This window comes from Aulonocara stuartgranti (assembly GCF_965226115.1).
Source record: "Aulonocara stuartgranti genome assembly, chromosome: 15".
NCBI classification, from domain to species: Eukaryota; Metazoa; Chordata; class Actinopteri; order Cichliformes; family Cichlidae; genus Aulonocara; species Aulonocara stuartgranti.
This window is the reverse complement of record NC_138951.1, coordinates 21,412,156-21,432,165: the sequence shown is the minus strand read 5'-3', so window position 1 is coordinate 21,432,165 and position 20,010 is coordinate 21,412,156. Positions and strand designations below refer to the sequence as shown.

Below are 20,010 nucleotides of genomic sequence, written 5' to 3'. Positions count from 1 at the left end.
CCCCGGATAAGCTGGAGGAGGTGGCTGGGGAGAGAGGTCTGGGCTTCTCTGCTTGGGCTGCTGCCCCCGCGACCCGGCTCCGGATAAAGTGGAAGAAAATGGATGGATGAATGAATCTTGAAAATGAACAAGTCTTCCAGTACAGAGTAAAATGTGAGAGTGAAAATATTGCGTGTACTTAAAACCCCTGGAGGGTCTTGGGTCGATTTGTGGCTATTTTCAAATTTTGATTACATGCCATTTGCACAGTGTTGAATGGACTATAGCCAAATTCTCCAAAAAAAAAGTTTGATATGATTTTATTTCAAAATTCAAGTCTGACTTCCTTCAATTAGCTTCAGTGGCTAAGCTACAGACAAACTTACACTATTGTGCTTAGTGGTCGATTTGTGCCCCATTGAAACCCATTATAAACGCTATTTTTCACTGCAAATTAATTACGGTCAAAGGGATCGTTGATGTTTAGCGTTCATTTGTAATTCAGTTGTAATTTTTTTATTTGTCCACCGGGTGGCGCCCTTGCTCCACATTTGACCCCGGGCTGGAAAACAGCGGGCTGCTTAGATAGACCTGCGGGAAATGAAGCCTCATTTCCGGCGTGCAGCAGCGGCTTCGCCCGCTGATCAGGCGGGACAATTTTTTGGTCCCTAGGACCGTGAGAGGGTGCTTTTTTTTTTTTTTAGTCAACAGGAAATGACATATTTGTTGTCACGTGGTATCGGGCGTGTGTGCTGGAAAAACGGGTCCCCGGTGATCGTGCCCCGGTAACAATGGCGTGTCCAGCGGGGTGGCCTGGGGGGGCACAGGCCACCCCCCAAACCAGACTGGCCACCCCAGGTGCCACCCCAAAGGCAAAACAATAAAATTCAATCAAATATCAAATGTCCGATTATGTTTTCACGGTGACGCTCAGATATCCGAGTGTAAGTGAATGCAGCATCGCTTCTGCGCTATGCGCATCACGTTAGCAAAGGTAGGAGAGCCAAGCGCGAAAGATGGCACTGCAGGAAACAATTTTTCGGTGAAAGAAAATGAGGACAGAATAAATGTCCCGGTAAGTAATATCAAGTTTGTTGAGTTTAGTAAACTTCGGTGAAATTAGAATACCAAGGAAAAAAATAACACTTAAAGAATTATTGCAGCTGTGGAATATTTCAGACAGTATGCTACTGAGGGCAGCTAACATAAGAGTTATGAGTTATAAGATATAATCTAAGTCGTAACATTGCTGTATGGAGCTGCAGATTTGGTTGCAGGTTAACATAGCTGGACTGGCCATCGGGCATACCGGGCATATCCCCAGTGACTTATTTTTTATTTTTTTTGTAATGGCATGAACAATGAGAGGTGGTGGATTGGCCAGATGCAGGTCGATGTGTAGAAATAACTCCGTTGTTTGGTGGTGGCTATGACGGGGCTTCCACAGAGGCAACAGGTGGATGAGGGAAGGGGAGGCAGGAGGAGAGACCCGAAGCAGCCACCAGTCCGAGTGTCAGGTGAACTGAACTTCAGAAGTTATGACCTGCAGTCTATCTGGGTCAGATATAAACCAAGTTTAGGTGGAGTTTATTTTCATGTTGCTGACTTTTTACTGTCAGTTGCAATAACTCATACTGCGTTCTAGCCAGTTTGACGGAGTTTTTATACAGCTGGGTGGGTGCTATGATGTTACTGATAGTGAACTTTATTTTATTCATAAGGTTAGTAGAGTTGCCAACGGCTCCTTAAAAAAATGGAATGGTCCCTCATTCAGAGAAAATATTACACGTTTCGTATTGAGCTGAGAAGAGACGCAGTTTGTCCCGGACTTTAGCTAGAATGGAAAAAAGACACAAAGCTGGATTTATTCTGTCTTTATGCTGCACAGCTGCCTCTTCTCTCATTCTCTCCCCCTCCCTCTCCTGTTGCTACTTCAATCATGAAACTGATCAATGATCAGCTGATCGGCTTTTCTCTCTTGTTTATCGCCCACTTTGCGCCAGAAAGAGGAAACCAGCAGATGTTGCGCTAAACAACAGCAGCACGTTTAAGCTTGATCGGCTGTTGTTAGAATGTATTTAATATTAATTTCTAGTATCAGCTGATGTTTGCTGGAGCCACAGCTGTAAAGCTGCTGGTCATGATGTCTGTTTAGATATGTGGTGAGAGGGAAACATGAAGATGAAACCAGGAGATGTCCTTACTGAACCATCAGAGCTGAACAGGTGATGGAGAAACAGGTTTACCTTTTAGGTGACATGAATGAGTTGAAGGGAAGTTATGAACTGTTTCTGAGAGACAAATAACACCAGGATCCTTTTTTATGTAGCAGACAGCTGGTAACTGTGCAGGGGCGGGTCTAGCAAAGTTTTGCCAGGGGGCCAGGTAGGGCATTAACAGGGAAAGGTGGGCACAAAGAAATACTTTTCTTTCTTATTCTCATTTAAAATACCTAGTTTTTATTAAATAATTATCTAAATCTTACAACCAAAGTTTTTATCTGACGTAAAATGTATAGAAATCATACATATACCAACAAGACTGTACATCACTGTCACAACAGGGTTTGTTTTCAGTCAAAGTCTTTATGGCTTTACTACCTGGTGGGTCGGTCTGTAGTAAAAATGCCCAATTTTTTTGTCCCAGTCCAGCCCTGCAGGTTAATACTGGCAGTGTCACCATGCCAGCTGACTGTATTTTATCATCAGCCAGTGTTGTTCTTTATCAATATTACCAAAGTTTACGATAAGGCAGCATAGAAAGTATTTACTTGCTTTCAGGTTTCATTCAAATGTTAGTCTTTTCAGTTGTTTCCCCACTTTTTTCCTGTTTCAAAATCAAACACCAGTTTGTGAGAAGATTATCTTCTTTTTTTAACAGGCAGATAAAGTTTTGCATTGGCATTGGCTAATTTGTCAATTGTTTGTTACAAATGTTCGTATTTTAATTTTCAAAAATGTTTTTGCCCAAAACATATGTGCACTATATGTCAGTAAAAATACTATGCAAATATTGTTGTCCTTGACTGCTGAGTAAACACTGACAAAGCACTGATTGTATCTCTTGTACTTTATCAACGCAGTATCTAAAAACTTTGCACCGTAGTGGTTAAAATCTCATTCTAATAAGAGTTAAAAGTGCATTTGGTTATTAGGTTTATAGGATTATTGAATTATGGTTAAGGGTTGGTAGAATTTTTTTTTAAAACATTATCTGCCAATTAAATCTGCCACCCTTCTCCAAATCTGTGCCCCTACCTGGCCCCCCCAACAAAAATTTTCTAGACACGCCACTGTACACAGATGGTCTGAATTTGTGAAGCGAGTGGTATCGCATTTATCGAAGTCGGCTCCTCGTTGTTTTTTCTAAGCCACGATTAGGCTCATTGAGAGCAGGCATGTGCATGCAGACAGTGTTTGTTTTTACATCTGGTGGGTAACGTCCCTCCCTATATTTTTGGAACAGTACCTCTGAAGCTTGATTTAGATTTCTGCAGGAAATTTACGTTCTAACTTCAGATGTAACACCTCTTAACACTAAACCGGTCCATCACGCTGTTGTTTCCAGTTACAGCGTATATTTCCTGCTGAAGCATATTTCAGGCATAAGACAGAAACATTACAAAAATATACACCTGCAGGCCACTCTATTGTCTTTATTTGACTAAATGCACTAAATTGCTGCCACAAGCTTTTGAACACATGTACCTAATAAAGTGGCTGGTGAGTGTCCTCAGTCCCAGCTCGGATACAGATGTGTCGGTGTGTCTTTGTTCCCTGCAGTAGTGCCCTCTCCAGCTCAGTCATCATCCACATACCCCAGGACACTGTCCGAGCCAAAGAGATCATCGCCTACGTCAACACGCTGAAGACTCAGGTCAGCTATTACGCAGAGAGGCTGTCTCAAGCTGCCAAAGACCAATCGGCCAGCGGACTGGAGTGGACGCTCGCCAGTCTGGTTGACAAGGTACTAAAAGTGTTTGACGTTACGTGGGGACGCTTCATATTTCATTCATACCCTCTTCCTTTCAGACCCGTCAGCTGGTGGCAGTGTGCGGCTGCAAGCTGCTAGCTTCAGCTATTTAGGCCCTGAACGCAGTACGAGTACATCGCAACCAAAGCTTCTCCTTCCGCTGAGTCTGAACAAGTAGTGCTCCGCAATGACCAGGATACGCTGAGAGCAAAGTACAGCGGTCACAACAGCCAGTCGTCACTGCACGTGGACTGGCACGAAGAGGAGTGGGTGAGTTGATCAGCAGTTATTGGCTGTTTTCTGATTCCAGATTTTTTATTTCTTTAGCATGACAACAGACAAGCTTAGTTTCTTGGCACACATTGTGGATACAGCTTGATATCTTAACTACACTCTGAACTCTGTTTTTCTTTTCTTGTTGCTTCTTCTTCTTCTTGAGTCATCCCTCTCATGTTGATTTCCAGCTCAGGTCACTCCTTACTTTTAAGAAGTTGGAGGATTCGTGAGCAGATTTTTCCTTCACCATATCAGCCGACTTTATTCTATGAGAAAATACTCTTAAATGACTCGTCTTTAAAAAGTGTTCAGTGTTTTATGTCTGGTCTGTGTGTCATCTTTGTCTTTACAATGTTGCAGCAATACTTTAGTAATGATATGATATGATATGATATGATATGATATGATATGATATGATATGATATGATATACCTTTATTAGTCCCACAAGGGGAAATTTAAATGTTGGTTTAGTGTAAGCTCAGCTTTTTAACTAATGTAAGAAGTGTTATGACTGACTCGTTTTTAATACCTAAATCTGGCCTCAGTGCACAAACCTAAATGAATCGGTACATATGAAAGCGCCCAAGTCACGAGCTGTGTTCAAGGACATGGATAAAACAAAAAGGTTCAAATTTGTGCCCAAAAACCCCACAAATCAGTGTCACTGTTTTAAAATCTGCTGCGAGACCGCTCTAAATGTCAGCTTTTTCTTTACGTAAAGACTGGGGTCTGTAACATATCAGCTCGTTTCTTATTTATTAAAGAACATGCCTGACACCAGGCTTTTGAGTTAACGGCTCCATTCGATCTCTGCAAGTATTTTTAAGTATTTTTAGGTTCTTTCCAGCAGGATTTGTGGCTAGTTCTGGAGCTTGACCCTAAAAGATTTCAGTGTGTCGGTGCTTCTGCTTTCCCTGTTGTCCTTCTCTTCCGTCTTTATTTCTGTTTCTGTCAAATTTAAAAACAACTGCACTCTGAAATACACACTCTTTGCAAGATGTTGTCTAAACTAGTGGTTGGAAGGCATATTTGTGTTTGGTCTCTGATGGTTTATTTACACTTTTTGCAGGCCACGCCCACAGACTACAGCGCCATGATGAGCAACAAAGCCAAGAAGTCTATTGACTTCCTTCTGATGCAGGACACCGCCCCGACGATAGCCACGGACGTGTCACTGCAGTACCGCCTCGACATCGTCTTCTGCCAAACGGTCACCTACACATATTTTAATTATTGTATGTCTGAGCTGATGCGTTTATCCTGGAGTGACTCAGAGTGAAGGAGAAGGCCAAGAAGAAGTGTAAATATCATAGAAGCAAGGAGTTCAGAGCTCTACGACTTAGTGTCTTTATGGTATTTATGTGTGTAATGGAGACCAGGGGTTCCATTACCCTTACTTGTATTTTTATTAATTGACTGACTGATTTGTATTTAAAAACCGTAATGAAGAAAAACACACACTGGTTGATTGTGATTCTTTATTAGGCTTTTTGGGTTGTTAATTAAGTGACTCGTTAAAGGTGAAGAGACAGGGGGACTGGCCATCCTACCTGTGTCAGGAAAAGAACCTGTGTTAGAGCTGTTCACATTTAATCATTTGTCTGTAACCTAAATTAGTTGTATATGTAAAAAGAGAAGTGTTAACAGTACTCACTTTGTAAAGAGTAAAAGCAGCTCAATCACCTGCTTATGAGCTCCTGGAGAAAACCAATGTGCCAGGCTAGGGGAGTGTGTGTTGGAGTGATTTTGTTAAAAGTTGTCATTATTGTGCTTGGACCTTGTCTTGAACTGTATGTTCAGATATTTTCTGTTCCTCCCCCACATGTAGGATGTTGGGGATGTTACTAGCTATAGTTTTCAACTGCAGGCACAATCTATGTAAGATTCTGGTTTCCTTATTTGGTAAGGAGTGTTCACTTCCTGCCCTTTATGGGCTCACCATGTAAATGGTGGACTGTTAGAGAGGTTAAGCCATATACGAGGTTGAGGGGAGATGACCCTTTTATGACTAGAGATGCGGTTAAAACGTTTGTAAGCAGGAAGTCACGTATACAGACACACATACACACACACACACACACACACACACACACACACACACACACACACACACAGTGCCTTAGCTTTTACCACACAACATATGGGGTTTACAATGGGCGGTTGTGTAACTGTTTTCATTCAATAAAAGGCTGCGAGTGGAGGCTGGAGTTGGAGTTGTCTGAGTTTGGGTGTAGAGCTTGCAACTCTGAGAATCCGACCAGGCTTCCCCTGCACAAGTAAAAACCAATCGAACTCTGATTGTCTTACTTTGTTCTGAGTCAGCGAGGGCTGAAACCTAACTGTGGTTAAGGTGTTTTAATGCAGCGGTCCCCAACCGCCGGGCCACGGACCGTCGTTTGGTCGAGAGATGAGGCTCGGGTGTGAAATGTATGGTTTTCAGAGTTTTTATCGTTTTTGATCGTTATTTTGTTATCGTTTTTATCGTTAACTCTGTTTTCCTGGGTCTTTCACGTGTGTTATGAATAAATCTTCTTTTTTTCCGGTATCGGTACTAGTTTTATTTTGTTGTATTTATCTGTGACACCTTAAAGGCCGGTCCGTGAAAATATTGTCGGGCATAAACCGGTCCGTGGCGCAAAAAAGGTTGGGGACTGCTGTTTTAATGTATATAGAAGAGACTGAAGTTTATATGTTATGGAGTTATTTATAGGACTTGTTACAAATCTTCATATGTCTATGATGTGTTATATCAGCCCGTTCTCACTCCCGAGGCGTAACATGTCGACGTTTTGTCACGTCACGCGGCGTTCCTGAGGAACGTGAAAGGAGACCTTCGGCGTTCTTATGGTACGCGGCGGGTTATGGCTGGAATCCAGTTCAATGACGCTCCCGCGGTAATAGACGTTCCAGCCCTGTATTCCAGCCCTAAACCTAACCTTATCCCTAGCCCTGACCATAACCTTATTCCTGACCTTAACCAGGACTTTAATGATGTTAAATAGCGTGTTTCTAAGCGATTTGAAGAAAAAGAGCAAACATGTGTAGATTCAGTCCAGACAGTTGTCATATTTCCTCTTTTTTCCGAGGTCGTCATTCAGGAACGTGGTGGGTAGCCAAAAACGTAATATGGTGACGATTTGTCACCTAGCGTAAAATGTTACGCTTTGGGAGTGAGAACGTGTTGGTTATATTGTAGTGGTTTTCTTATGGGGAGGGTTTTGTTTCCCTTTGGTTTGCTGACCCCCAGACTTGGTCTATTCCAGATGCTCACCTGAATCAGGTAGAGTATAACAGGAAGCCATTTGCTTTTCAGAAGGGTTGGATTCTTTGCTGTATCACCATGTGTTCTCATTAATAAAGTACATTTTACTCCAGTCTCGTGCTATTTTAGTGGAAGTGACCCATGACCGTCGGCCAAAACTGACAATATGACTATTAAAAGTCTGAGTAATACTGTAATTTTCTGCTGCTCATTCCTGTGCAATATCCCATCTGACCTCCCGTCATATTTCTTTTCAAGATTTTCTTATTTAATCACTAGTGTACATATATTTATAGATACATATATATATATTTAGTCATCTTTTCTCTTTTACCACGTCTTTCTAATATTTTGCTCTTTACTATTTTTCTATTTTTTATTTTATTTTATTATATTTTATTATATATTCTTCTACTGTACCATGCTGCTGAGTGACTGCTGCTCGTCAAACACATTTCATTGCAATGTTGACCCTGTGCTAACTTGCATATAAGAGATAAGATAAGATAGAACTTTATTAATCCCTCGGGTGGGTTCCTCTGGGAAATTCGATTTCCAAAAAAGCACAGCACCGACAGAAGTTACAGAGTTATACACACACACATATATATAAATACAGAGACAATATAAATAAAATATACGAAGGGGATAAATAGAATAAATAGGAATAAAAATAAAAATACAAGTGAATTGCACATTTCAAGTATTGAGTCTATTGCACCGTTGACTATTTACAAAAGTATTGCACAAAAGGTATTGCACAGTGAGGTGAAGAGGCACTACAGCTTAGTTGTTCCCTCCTTTGTCCTCCTGTTTCCCCTCCCTCTCCCCTCCAGAGAGGAGTTAAACAGTCTGATGGCGTGTGGGACAAAGGAGTTTTTAAGTCTGTTAGTTCTTGTCTTTGGGAGAAGCAACCTGTCACTGAACAGACTCTTCTGGTTGTTAATGGCCGTGTGCAGAGGATGCCTGGCATTGTCCATAATGTCCATCAGTTTCTTTAATGTCCTTTTCTCTGCCACTGTCACCAGAGTGTCCAGCTTCATGCCGACCACAGAGCTAGCCCTCCTGATCAGTTTCTCCAGCCTGGATGAGTCCTTCTTTGCTGTGCTGCTCCCCCAGCACACCACAGCATAGAAAAGTACTCCAGCAACCACCGACTGGTAAAACATCCTCAGGAGCTTCCTGCAGATGTTAAAAGACCTCAGCCTCCTGAGGAAGTACAGTCGGCTTTGGGCTTTTTTATACAGGTGCTCTGTGTTGCATGACCAGTCCAGTTTATTGTCCACCCACAGCCCGAGGTACTTGTACTTGTTGACCACCTCCACCTCCTCCCCCTCTATCTGAACCGGCAGTGGACCTGCTCTAGACCTCCCGAAGTCCACAACCAGTTCCTTAGTCTTTGAGGTGTTGAGTTGCAGGTGGTTTGTGTGACTCCATGCGACAAAGTTCCTCACCAGACTTCTGTACTCCTCTTCCTGATCATCCCAGATACACCCCATGATGGCTGTGTCGTCTGCAAACTTCTGAATGTGGCATAATTCAGAGTTGTAGCAGAAGTCAGAGGTGTACAGGGTGAAGAGAAGAGGGGACAGCACAGTTCCCTGTGGTGCTCCTGTGCTGCTGACCACAGTGTCAGACGTGATGTCCTTCAGCCTGATGTACTGTGGTCATATGACAAATAAAACTGAAAACTGATAAAACTGAAAACAGTAAAGGCAAAGGGAACACATCAAGTAAGGATTTCACACTCCCACTCACAACGGCACTTTCAAAGCATAAAGCCAAATGCTTCAAAATTTCATTTTGAAGCATTTTAAAAATGAATGTGTTTGAGTTTCATTGCTCCAAAGCAATGTTTTCATATAAGCAAGATAACAACCAGTTTGCAACCATGTAAGTACAGTCCTCTATTGTGAACAGACGTGTTGGCAATCTGTCTGCGTTTATAAATTAGACAACAGTTATTTGCAGATCTTCATCAATCTGCCTGAGAGTGATTGCAGTCGGTCAGGTTGCCTCCAAGGAGGCAGTTTATTATTTTCCTTTCCTAGTTGGACAGATGGCTGTTGTTTTGTTTTTTACTGTAGTGTGCTGGGCCATTAATGGCTCAGGGGCTGCAGCGTATCCGCGCCAACACCTAAGGCCAACGTGGAATCACCGGTCAGACTAACATAAAGAAAAAATCTGTTAAATTACACATTTGTATTCATTAAGTCACAGACAATGAAAACAAGCAGAAATCAAGATGTAATATTTTTATAATTTTATTGATGTTAAATTAAAGTTCCAGCTTAGTTATGTTATCAGTGCAAGTCACTTCAATCTGTATAGCACCAAAGGAAACAATGGTGTTTTCAAGGTGCTTCACACTGTAAGGTAACAACTTACAGTATTAAAAAGAAAACCCCAAAAGAACAAACCCCTCTGAGCAAGCACGAGGCGACAGTGGGAAGGAAAAACTCCCTTTTAAGAGGAAGAAACCTTCGACAGAACCAGGCTCAGGGCGGGGTGGCCATCTGCCGCGACCATTCCTGGGGATTTCAAAATGACTTGATCTGATCTAAATGTAAAACTAGCTCATTTAAAGTGTCCAGTGAGTTTTAGAAAATATTTTGCTGTTGATATCACGATGTCACTATAAAGTGGAAACTTTGTTTCTTCCCTTACACCTCCCAAAAAATGCACGCACCGATGAGAAGCACTTAGATATGCAACTTGGTTCTGGGAATATCTTTCTTTTGAAAGTTTTAACAATATCTTCATCAAGATCTTGGAAGTTTAATTGCAAGATTGTCACCATAACCGCTGCATGCTTCCATCTTTTACAGAGGGATTTGTAAACCCTCTCGCTGAGTTTCTTGAACTTCTCTGGTGGGATTTTGTCGTATCTGGCCCTGATTTCAGTCCAGATTTTCATGGTAAGCCGGTTGGAGATAGCTTCAGCACTTTCAATGCTGAAGACTGTGCCTGATTTTTTTGAAACCTGGGAAATCAGTCCTTCCACAAAGATTTCCACTGAAAGTCTGCATCTTTCTTTCTTTTCATATGATTCCAGTCTATCAGTAACTGTTACTGCCAACAGGTGTTCTTGGAATACTGAAGTAGTTATGATATTAAATATTGGTTGTTCCATTAAATTCATTGAATCCTCCTCCCCACTCCTCCCCATTTCCAATGATATTAGTGACAATTCATGTAATTTGTCACAAATATCAGTGAAAATCGCATTAGCAATGCAGTCAAAATAATTCTGCACTTTTCGGTCTAAATGCAAATCCATCCCCTTGAATTTGTCCAAGAGTAGATCCAACAAACGTTTTTGGTGAGAATGAGGGCACTTTAAAAGTTTACCAAGCTTTGAAAGCACAGCCTGAATTAATGTCTCTAACCATCTTTCAAAGTCTAAGGTTTTTTCAGGTGGCTCACAGTCTACAGAAGATCTGTGATGCTGTATCTTTTTATATGACTCCGTTTGACTTACGTTTGTTAACGGTGGGATGCTGGCTTCATGTTCAACACAGGATTTCTGCTGCTGGGGATCTGGAATTGGATTGTTTTCTGCTTTTGCAGCACTGTGTTGGTCAGCATTTTGACAGCTTTCTTCTGTGTTAGCTGTTTCTTGGCTGTTAGCATCTATATTCTGTGCTGTATCAAACTCCTGCTCAGCAGAATCGTCCAAAAATTTCACACGTGACAAAACCGTTTTGCCAGTAGTGGTGTGGACAGAACAGTTTTCATGTACAGGGGAGTTCTGGGAAGACCTCAGTGGTGATACTGCTACTGACTGTGCACACAGGTCCATTACGTCCTCTACAAAACCTACAAGCCGCTTAGCAGTGAAGCAATCCGGATAGCCTGAGATAAGCTCTCCCCACTGCTTGATCGAAAAACTACTGAACAAGTTATTCAAGAGGGATACCAAAGCATGTACTGTAGAATTATCCCCATTGGTCTGAACTGTTTCATCATTTGTCATTGTGTTACAGTTCGAGCTTGCCATTTCACTTTTTTGTTTTTTATGTCTAAAATGTTGTTTTGTGTTAAACTCCGTGTTTGAACGTTTAAAGCGCTGCTGTCCCGCTGTGTGAATGCGTTTCAACTGAACAGCCAGGTCTATATATAAGGTCGGTTTAAGGTTTCTTTGTAACGTCACCTGACGTTTCTTTGTAACGTCACCAGTCAAAGGACTGGCCCGCCCCGTCATAACGAAAGGGGCGGGACAAATCTGTTGCTTAGCAACTGAAAAAAAGGCACACCGCGCTGAATGCTACATCCGGCCTGCGACGGTACACCGCCTCCGCACCACCGTTTAAACATGAAGTGTGGATGTTAGAAGATCCCAAATATGGTGAGCTACTGGGAAATTACTCACGTTTTTGTTCTTGAGAGTGAGCGATAATAAGCGACATTTTATTGAGAAATTACAGTAGTCTGTCTACAAAAACTACAAAAATGACCTAAATAAGACAGAAGTACACATTCATTTTTATCGTTTTGTCAACAACAGGGCGCATGAGGTTTGTTCAGTATTTGTTGTGTCTACAAGGCTCAGGCGCCCCCATGAAGTGTCTTATTTGTATAGTTGAAAGCATTATAAAGGAACGCAAAACTAAATTACATATAATTATAATTCTTGGCACTTTCTGGTGTGTGTGAGTTAGTGTTTCTCTTTTATGATTTGTGGGTCCAGCATCAAATTCAGAATCCTTCCCATCACACATGAGGTCTTGAATAATCATCTTATTTTAAAGACCTCGTAGTTTGATAGTTTGCTCTCAGACTGTGGGCTTCCTTGTGGTTTTTAGGATATTTAGAAGTAGAAGGGGATCATCCTTCTGTGGAACCAGCTCCCAGTTTGAATGCAGGAGACGGACACTATCTCTACTTTTAAGATTAAGTTTCAAAGTTACCTTTTTGCCAACGCATATAGCTAGGGCTGAATCAGGTGACCATGAATCCTCCCTTAGTTACCCTGGGACTACCCTGCTGGGGGATTCCCACCATGTGTTTATACACCTCTCTGCATTCAATAATTAGTTCTTGTTCATCTCTGGCTCTCGTCCACAGTGTGTCTTTTGTCCCCTTTTTCGTCTCCTCATCCCCAAAGGGTCGCAGCGGGCTGCCCCTCCCTGACCGTGGTTCTGCCAGAGGGTGCTTCCTGTTAAAAGTGAGTTGTTCCTTCCCACTGTATTGAGGTTTTTTCTTTTTAATTGTAGACTTTCTACCTTACAATCTATACCACCTCGAGGAGACTGTTGTTGTGATTCAGCTCTGCATAAATACAATTAAATCGAATTAAGTGGGTTCAGCTGTTTTGTGAAATAAATGTGAGTGACATGGTAAGTAATAGCCTGCATGTAACTCATGGTAAGAAGAGCAATATCGCCCCCTCCTGGTTCAACCTTTTTTTCTTTGCAGTAACCTTTCCAATAATAATACATATGCACTAACCTCATGCTTGCTGTTAACAATAGCCTAAAGACACAAAATCAAGTTTAGTTTTTTCCTTAAGTTTATGTTTTTTTTATATGGTTGGCATTTATTTTGTTTCTTTTTAATAATTATATTGATTCTATTGATTGTTTGCCAAGCACTGAGGTCTCTGCTTAGACTGTGCTACTGGGATCACTGATTTAAAAATGAGGCAAAAGCACCAAAGTTGTGCTCAAAAATAGTACAGTGAGCTACAACCTGTTGCTGTAGTAATTCTAACACACTTATTGTTTTTAAATACATACATGTTTAGTTCTTTTAAACCTAATTATATATATTTTTTTTGCAAAAGTGTCACCTAAACACCCAAATATACGTAATTCAAAACTTACTTTAATTATTACCCATTTGGCTGGTAACATGGACCCAGTCTGATGGATAGTTACTGAACAGATAGTCTTTTCTTTAAAGGCTGCATTCAGAGCAAATCATTGTAAAAACAAGACAAGTCAATAAAAAACAAGTAATAACTATAATACTAAACTACAATAGAGAGAAAATCCAGTAAATATAATTATATTATGTAAAAAATATACAAATATTTACCTCTAATTTAAAAAGACATTACAAGGGTACTAGTTTCATTTTAATCTAAACATAATCTAAATTGACACTAAATCAGTTTAAATATTACAGCTGAAGGTGATTTTAATAAATGTACTGCTGCTTGACTTTGTTTTACTACTGCAGTATAATTTATCATGTACAAAAGCTCCAAATGTTGTTTCTCTGACTTAATGTTCTGATGACGTTTGTGTTACTTTGCAGGAAATAGTCAGGACCCAGATGAACCTGTGCTGGAATTCAGTGTGGGTGAGTAATATGAGCATTTATGAAGGCTGTCCATGACCTGTAATTAAATTTAGCGTCATTAGTGCCACTCATTGCAAGTGACAGTGCACATGCACTCTTAGAAGGGATGTGTTAAAATTGACACATCATGTGTTAAATTTTAACACATGTGCTGCATCAGATTAGGGACAACACATGATGTGTCAGTTTTAACACAATTAATGTGTCTGCTCCTTTAACACATCTTCTGTGTTAAAAAATGTAAACACAAAGATGTGTTATTTTGACACAAAGATGTGTTAAAATGTGTACATTTCAATTTTTTTTTAAAAAAGGAGAAAAAAGATGGGTATATATTATACACTTATTGAATTCCATTTTTTATTTGGCATATTATAAATCATTACAAACTGAATGAACAACAACTGTCAGAATCTTTTCAATTAAAATGTTTTAAATGCAATTTTAGCCAAAGCTATATCACAATTTTTACTTTACAAAATCAAACAAAATTCATATCTGACTAGCTTTCTATCTCTCTAGATCATTAAAATGTCAAAAAAAAATTGAAAAAAGGGCAATCATATATATGATTGCCCTTTTTTCAATTTTTCAATTTTTTCAATATATATATATAATGTTCTGATATAATCCAGACAATACATGAATTAAAAATTTTAAAGGTAACAATTGTCATCTTCAACAAATTGTCAACATTTAACAAATGTGCAGTTGCATGCAAACAGAAAAACATACATTTTGGCGAATATAGCATCCAGGTTATACAATTTTGTACCTTGGGTTTAAATACAAAAATCAAAAATTTCAGCCAATCAGTTCATATTGTCTGACCTTTCCACTGCATAGGCATAAAAATGGTCAGTCCTGATAAGCAGTGTATTTGACAAAGATGCCAAATGAGGTTTCTCACCTCTGTGAACAGAGACTCTCTACATTTTGGACAGGTGAACATTTTACTTGCATCCTTTAATCTGTGCAATCAGCTCCAGTACTTTGGTTTTCCTTTGGGTGGACAGCGGCAGGTCATAGACAAACTCAAAGAAGGTGAAGACGGAGCCAAGTGGTGCTGGATAGGACAAGTTACATACCCAGTACAGTTTGAAAAGCTTATCCACAGCACACGTCAGGCCATCATTCAGAGAAATGGTTACTCTGTCATTCTTAGCAACAATGATGTACTGCCTGGTTGCCCTCTTTAGATCACCGATGCATATCAGCTGGGGTTGGTGTGTTGTGGATGATGCTTCAGGATCACTGCAAAGCGATGCAATACTTGTTCCAGGCTTGGAGATGGGGGAAGATAAAGATAGTATTCAGTGAGGTGTAGACAAATGCTTTCCTCAGGTAAATACCGTGAGAACTTTACTGAATACATACCAGTGCAAAAAAGGCTGCAACGACTGGCACCAACTGTTGGGAGTAGGTGTGTTAACACATGGCGGGGGGGTTCTTGTTTCCAGGGCAGCTACTGATTTGAGCTTCGGAATGATACTGGCTTCCCATTTTCGCAAAAAGAGATCCACCTTTCCTCCTGTAAAATTGCCAAACTCCAAGTCCAGCCTACGGAAATAAAAGAAGTGTTTAAGTTTAAAATGAAGCATTAAATACATTAAATCAAAAGTACATTCTGTCCATTTGGTAGCTGTATGGCTAAAATCAAACTTTACAGTATCACATTTCTGTTACCCATTCCACATCAAGCTTACCTACACAGTGAAACAACAATTTACTTGGAGTGGTATTTGAATACAAGTCCATTATTCCTTAATTTTAGCTATGATTTGGGTCCCATCAGACCCTGAGAAAAAATTAGGACTTTTTAGCTGATGTTCAACTTTCTAGCAGACAATTTCTTATGTTGTCTATCTGCGGTTTGTCCTGTAGAGCTTTTTTGTTGAAAATAGTGCTGCTGAAAGCAGAGTTTCATACAGATTTAGGTGATTTTTTGTAGGGTTTTCACTTCCACGAGCAGCACTTTCTGCATTGTCATTTGATGTCCCTACTATTAGATAGTCATTTGGTGGTACGACTAAGATTTTGGACCATGTGAAAAGTGATGCTCATTGTAATCAGTGCGCAGGGAGTAATGATCAAACTCTGAAGTTATAAAACTTTCAAAATATTCACTAGGAGCTCATAAACATACCTCCAAATGTATCCACTCCTGTTATATACTTTGTATGCAAAACACAACTGAGTGGAGAAGGAGTACATAAACCATTACCAGAGAACCAAGCAACTTACCAGACTTGGCATGTCCAAAAACCGTGGGTACTCTCCGAATATTCCAGGCTCTGAGACTGGTGTATGTTTCCTCCATGCCTGACATGATAATTGGAAGGTTCTCATCTGAGGGCCGCAATAACTTGGGTGACCCACTCATCTGTGCTGCTGGTATTCCCATCCTCTCGCCTGAGCTTCTTGTCTTCACCACAGTCATCTGTCACTTTTCGCTTCTTATAATGTCTCTGCCCCTGGTCGAGATTCCGTCTAAGGTTGCGCAGTTTAGTCTCTAGGAATCCACAATGAGAGACTGGATCATAATAATGCTCCTGAGGAAGAAAGGACAGAGGTATATGGGTAACAGCTGAGCAATTTTAACTGAGAAAAAAAGCTCTAATAAATAATTAGATAAAGGTTAAACGATACACAGTAAGTGGGAACAAGTGCAATTTACAGTATGTAGTGGAATTTACATTATTAAAATGCTAAATTTACTTACAAATCCTTCCCCCTGTCCTGCCACTTAAGGGTGGAAAAGTGGTGAGGATGCTTTTTGCTACAGTTAGCTTCTCTGCACTAAGAGGGTAACTGGAAAACAAAGGTAAACTTTTTTACTTCTGTGCACTTCAACATTTTTAAAGGAAAACATTCATTGCAAAATTTTAACAAAGTACAGTAAAGTGCGATACTTACTAACCACACCTCTCCACCAAATCCCCAATGCAAGTCTTCACAAGGAGCCTCCTCGATGGCACCGACAGGTTTCATACTCCTTAAGAATCTGTGGGGCTTTCCTGAGTGACTTCAGGGGTTGACTTTGTTCTTCTGTGGTAATGGTAGACTGTGTAAAGGCAACACCAGACACTTTACCTCTCTGCAATAATCTTCAAAGTCATGACAGCAAATTTCCACAGAGCATAAAAGCACGAGTTTACTCAAAAACAGACAGATTCTAAGTTGTCATATGTGTGCTGAAAAAATGAAACACATGGCTAAATAAGTAAGATAATTTGCATGGTCAAGTTGCTGTTGTTTGGTTTTTTAAATAACACTGACTATTACTTCCTCAGAAGTTCTGCATAAAAAAGAAACTATATCAGAGCATGTTTCCAGCAATAAGCCTTAAAAAAGAATGTGCACATAATTTAGTTAATCATACTAGATGCAAAAACTGCTTTAACTGCTTGAAAAAATAATTATCTCTGTCAATATGAGGTATATTTCATGTTAAAGTTACTCAGTCTTTATTCCTATTCTCTGCTAGTAAACGAATGGTCGCGGTGATAACTACATTTGCTATATTCAGAGCTAACGACAATATTGTCATTTTACTCAACACTGCTACGGTTAGGTGCTGACTCTGGCGTTGCTCATAGACAACATAATGCCTGTCGGAGCCGCTAGCCAACTACCACACTGGTTCTAAGAGCAATTTCTGAATACTCTAATACATAAATAAAGTAAATAGATAAATACATGAATAAAGTAATACATAAAAATACTACCAAAACACATTAACTCTAATGGAGTATGGCACGAAATCCAAGAACTAATAATAAAATTAAGAGTAGGATATGTTAGCAAGACTGTTACATTAAGGTTAGCTAGGTATAGTTAAGCAGTAATTAACTTAAACTCTAAACTCCTTTAATTTATATAAATTCACATTCTTCCAGAAACCCGGCATATTTTCAGTACATTAAGATAAACTGGTAAATGATACTTACTGTAAGGTCTGACAACATACTAGGCGACGTAACCTCCATCTTTGTCTCCTTTGTCTCATTGGCGCGAAAGATAGCGCCCCCTTCCCGCCGCCGGTATGTCATGTTGCTGGGCAGAATTTGTTTCAATTTTAAGCATGTGTGTTCTTACTCATTTCATTTTCTACTTTTGCTTCAATTGTATTCACATGTTACGGTCAAAATTAAGCCTGTTCTTTGTGGATACTTATGCTTATAGTATAGCCATGGCCATTAATTGGTATGCCATACATATTGAGAAAGAAAAAATTAATCCTCTTTCAGAATTTTAGTACACCTTGGTCCACATTACATTATAAAATGTTTTATGTGTTGAAAGTAATGAGGAAAGGATTAAGGAAAACAAACAATAACTAAACATTTTATTTATTCAGTTAATATAGTTATAATACATTGTTAATCTACAATTTATTTCACTAAACACAGGGCTAGCATCAAATTACTGAGCTGCTAATTTTAGGTCCTGTTGTTAGATTCTGAAAATAACACACAAAATGTGTTAAACTGTGCAACACATCAAGTGTGTTAAGCGTTTTACACATTTTTTCAATGTTTACACATTTTCTTACACATGTTATGTTAAAATTTACACAAAATGTGTTAATAGTGTAACAACACATTTTTTGTGTCATTTTTTAACACATCCTTTCTAAGAGTGTGCTTTCAGCATGGAGTCTGCTCTTATGGTAGCAAAATAAATTCAGAAAATCTCCATCAAAAAGCAGCTCAGCAGCAGAAATATATATGGTCAGCTGGTTGTGAGTTAATGAGCATGTGAAATCAGTGTGAACATTTTGAAACAACAACTCTCCAACCTCGTAATTGTAAGACTGCCTGTGCAGCCACAGGAGCCTTCAGAGAGTCTTCCTGCTTGTCTCTTGGGTTGATTTGCTCGTGTTTTCTCACCCAGTCAATGACTGTAAAAGGGCTGGACTAATTGGAGGCAGGTGTAATTGATTGCACTGATATGCTAGTCTACTTATAGCCCACATTACAAACACTGCTGTGTTATTTTGTCTCTCAGTGCAGGTATGTAATGTGACAAAACCTCTAATGATCTGATATGTTTGGGATGGGCTGTGAATTATATAGTGAATTGTCTTATTTTGTCGCTCTGTGCAGGCTTTCTACTTACAGGGTGGTGGGTCTCAGAGGACAATTGCTACCCCTGTTGAAGTGAACAACGTGTGGAGTGCAACTGGCTTTGTGGCATAGCTGGCTCTGGCCTTGGACTGTGTGTTTTTACTTTGTACCTAAATGGGACACTGGACTTTTAACTACTATTCATTGTGTTTATAAATAAAATTTTAGAATTTTATTGACTGTCATCTTTTTGCCCACGGTGGAGACGGTTGGTCAGACCTAGAATCTGTGTGTGTGTGTGTGTGTGTGTGTCATCAGCAGGGTTTTGCATAAAAGAGTGTGAGCAGGTCAAAAGGTCAATTCATTTATTGTAGTTTTATGGCAGCACCCTCTAGTGGCCTTGAAGCAAACAGTCTCCTAACTAAGCCATGGCATCTCTGGTCTCTCCTACTTTTGTATGCTCTGCTGGAGGAGCAGCATTGGATCTAGTGATACTGAGTAAGCTGATTAGGACAGGCCTGGAGAAATGTGGTTTGCATGAAGTATCAGGAAAAAAACAACCTTGTATTGTAAAATAATAATACACGAATAATACTTTTCATGACATTCAGATTTCTGGACTCACGAGTTCATAGAACATTAATGTTACGAAACATTGAGAAGTCTTAAAACTACATTGTATACTTATTATTTATTTACTTTAATCAGATTTGACTGGTATTTTTAAACATTACGTTTTTGTTCCTTCAACTATTGTATTTAAGCTTATGACTCACTCACAGTATGTTTATATAACTGCCTAAAAAACGGTGAGGATGTGGCCGCAGTGGCTGAGAAGCAAGAACTTTGCTTTTTCTTTTTTTTTTTTCTTTTTTTTTTTTAATTGGGAAGCATAAATGAACATACCAGAAAACCCTGCACGAAGGAGCCATATTTGTTTTTTGTGTGTGCATAAGATGACGCTTTAGTATTATTACACATATGATAAGGATGTTAGCATGCAACACACAAACTCAAGTGGTGTTGCCAAGATAGTTGCTGACTGGCAAGAAACTTCTAGAAGAAATCTGGTGACAGTCCAAAGCACAAATTAGATATTCACTGAGATATTCAACATCTCTTTATCTCAGTCGGTGATCCCCAC

At 39.8% G+C, this 20,010-nt stretch overlaps 1 protein-coding gene and 3 long non-coding RNA genes across 5 annotated transcripts in view; 2 read left to right on the top strand and 2 right to left on the bottom strand.

Moving 5' to 3' along the window:
• LOC309688906 overlaps window positions 1-20,010 on the bottom strand; it is a 58,759-nt gene that overhangs the window by 23,859 nt on the left and 14,890 nt on the right. The window lies entirely within an intron of this gene.
• LOC309688902 (inositol polyphosphate-4-phosphatase type I A-like) lies at window positions 712-5,960 on the top strand. Of its 2 annotated transcripts, none has more exons than XM_082504979.1 (4): window positions 712-1,054; window positions 3,762-3,945; window positions 4,011-4,221; window positions 5,299-5,960. In XM_082504979.1, exons 1-3 carry the CDS (start codon window positions 1,047-1,049, stop codon window positions 4,062-4,064), a joined length of 246 nt encoding a protein of 81 aa, XP_082361105.1. In that variant the 5' UTR covers window positions 712-1,046; the 3' UTR covers window positions 4,065-4,221; window positions 5,299-5,960. The 2 variants fall into 2 exon arrangements, 1 of the variants encoding a protein (XP_082361105.1); XR_014271192.1 differs by adding an exon at window positions 1,427-3,410 and having other exon boundaries at window positions 808-1,054; window positions 3,762-4,221.
• Window positions 11,266-19,101, top strand: LOC309689246. The gene is made up of 4 exons (XR_014271311.1): window positions 11,266-11,839; window positions 12,559-12,658; window positions 13,753-13,797; window positions 18,906-19,101. It is a non-coding gene; the product is annotated as an uncharacterized lncRNA (long non-coding RNA).
• Window positions 14,424-17,855, bottom strand: LOC309689245. The gene is made up of 6 exons (XR_014271310.1): window positions 17,748-17,855; window positions 16,714-16,861; window positions 16,520-16,608; window positions 16,042-16,349; window positions 15,175-15,357; window positions 14,424-15,080 (listed from the first exon to the last, which is right to left on the bottom strand). It is a non-coding gene; the product is annotated as an uncharacterized lncRNA (long non-coding RNA).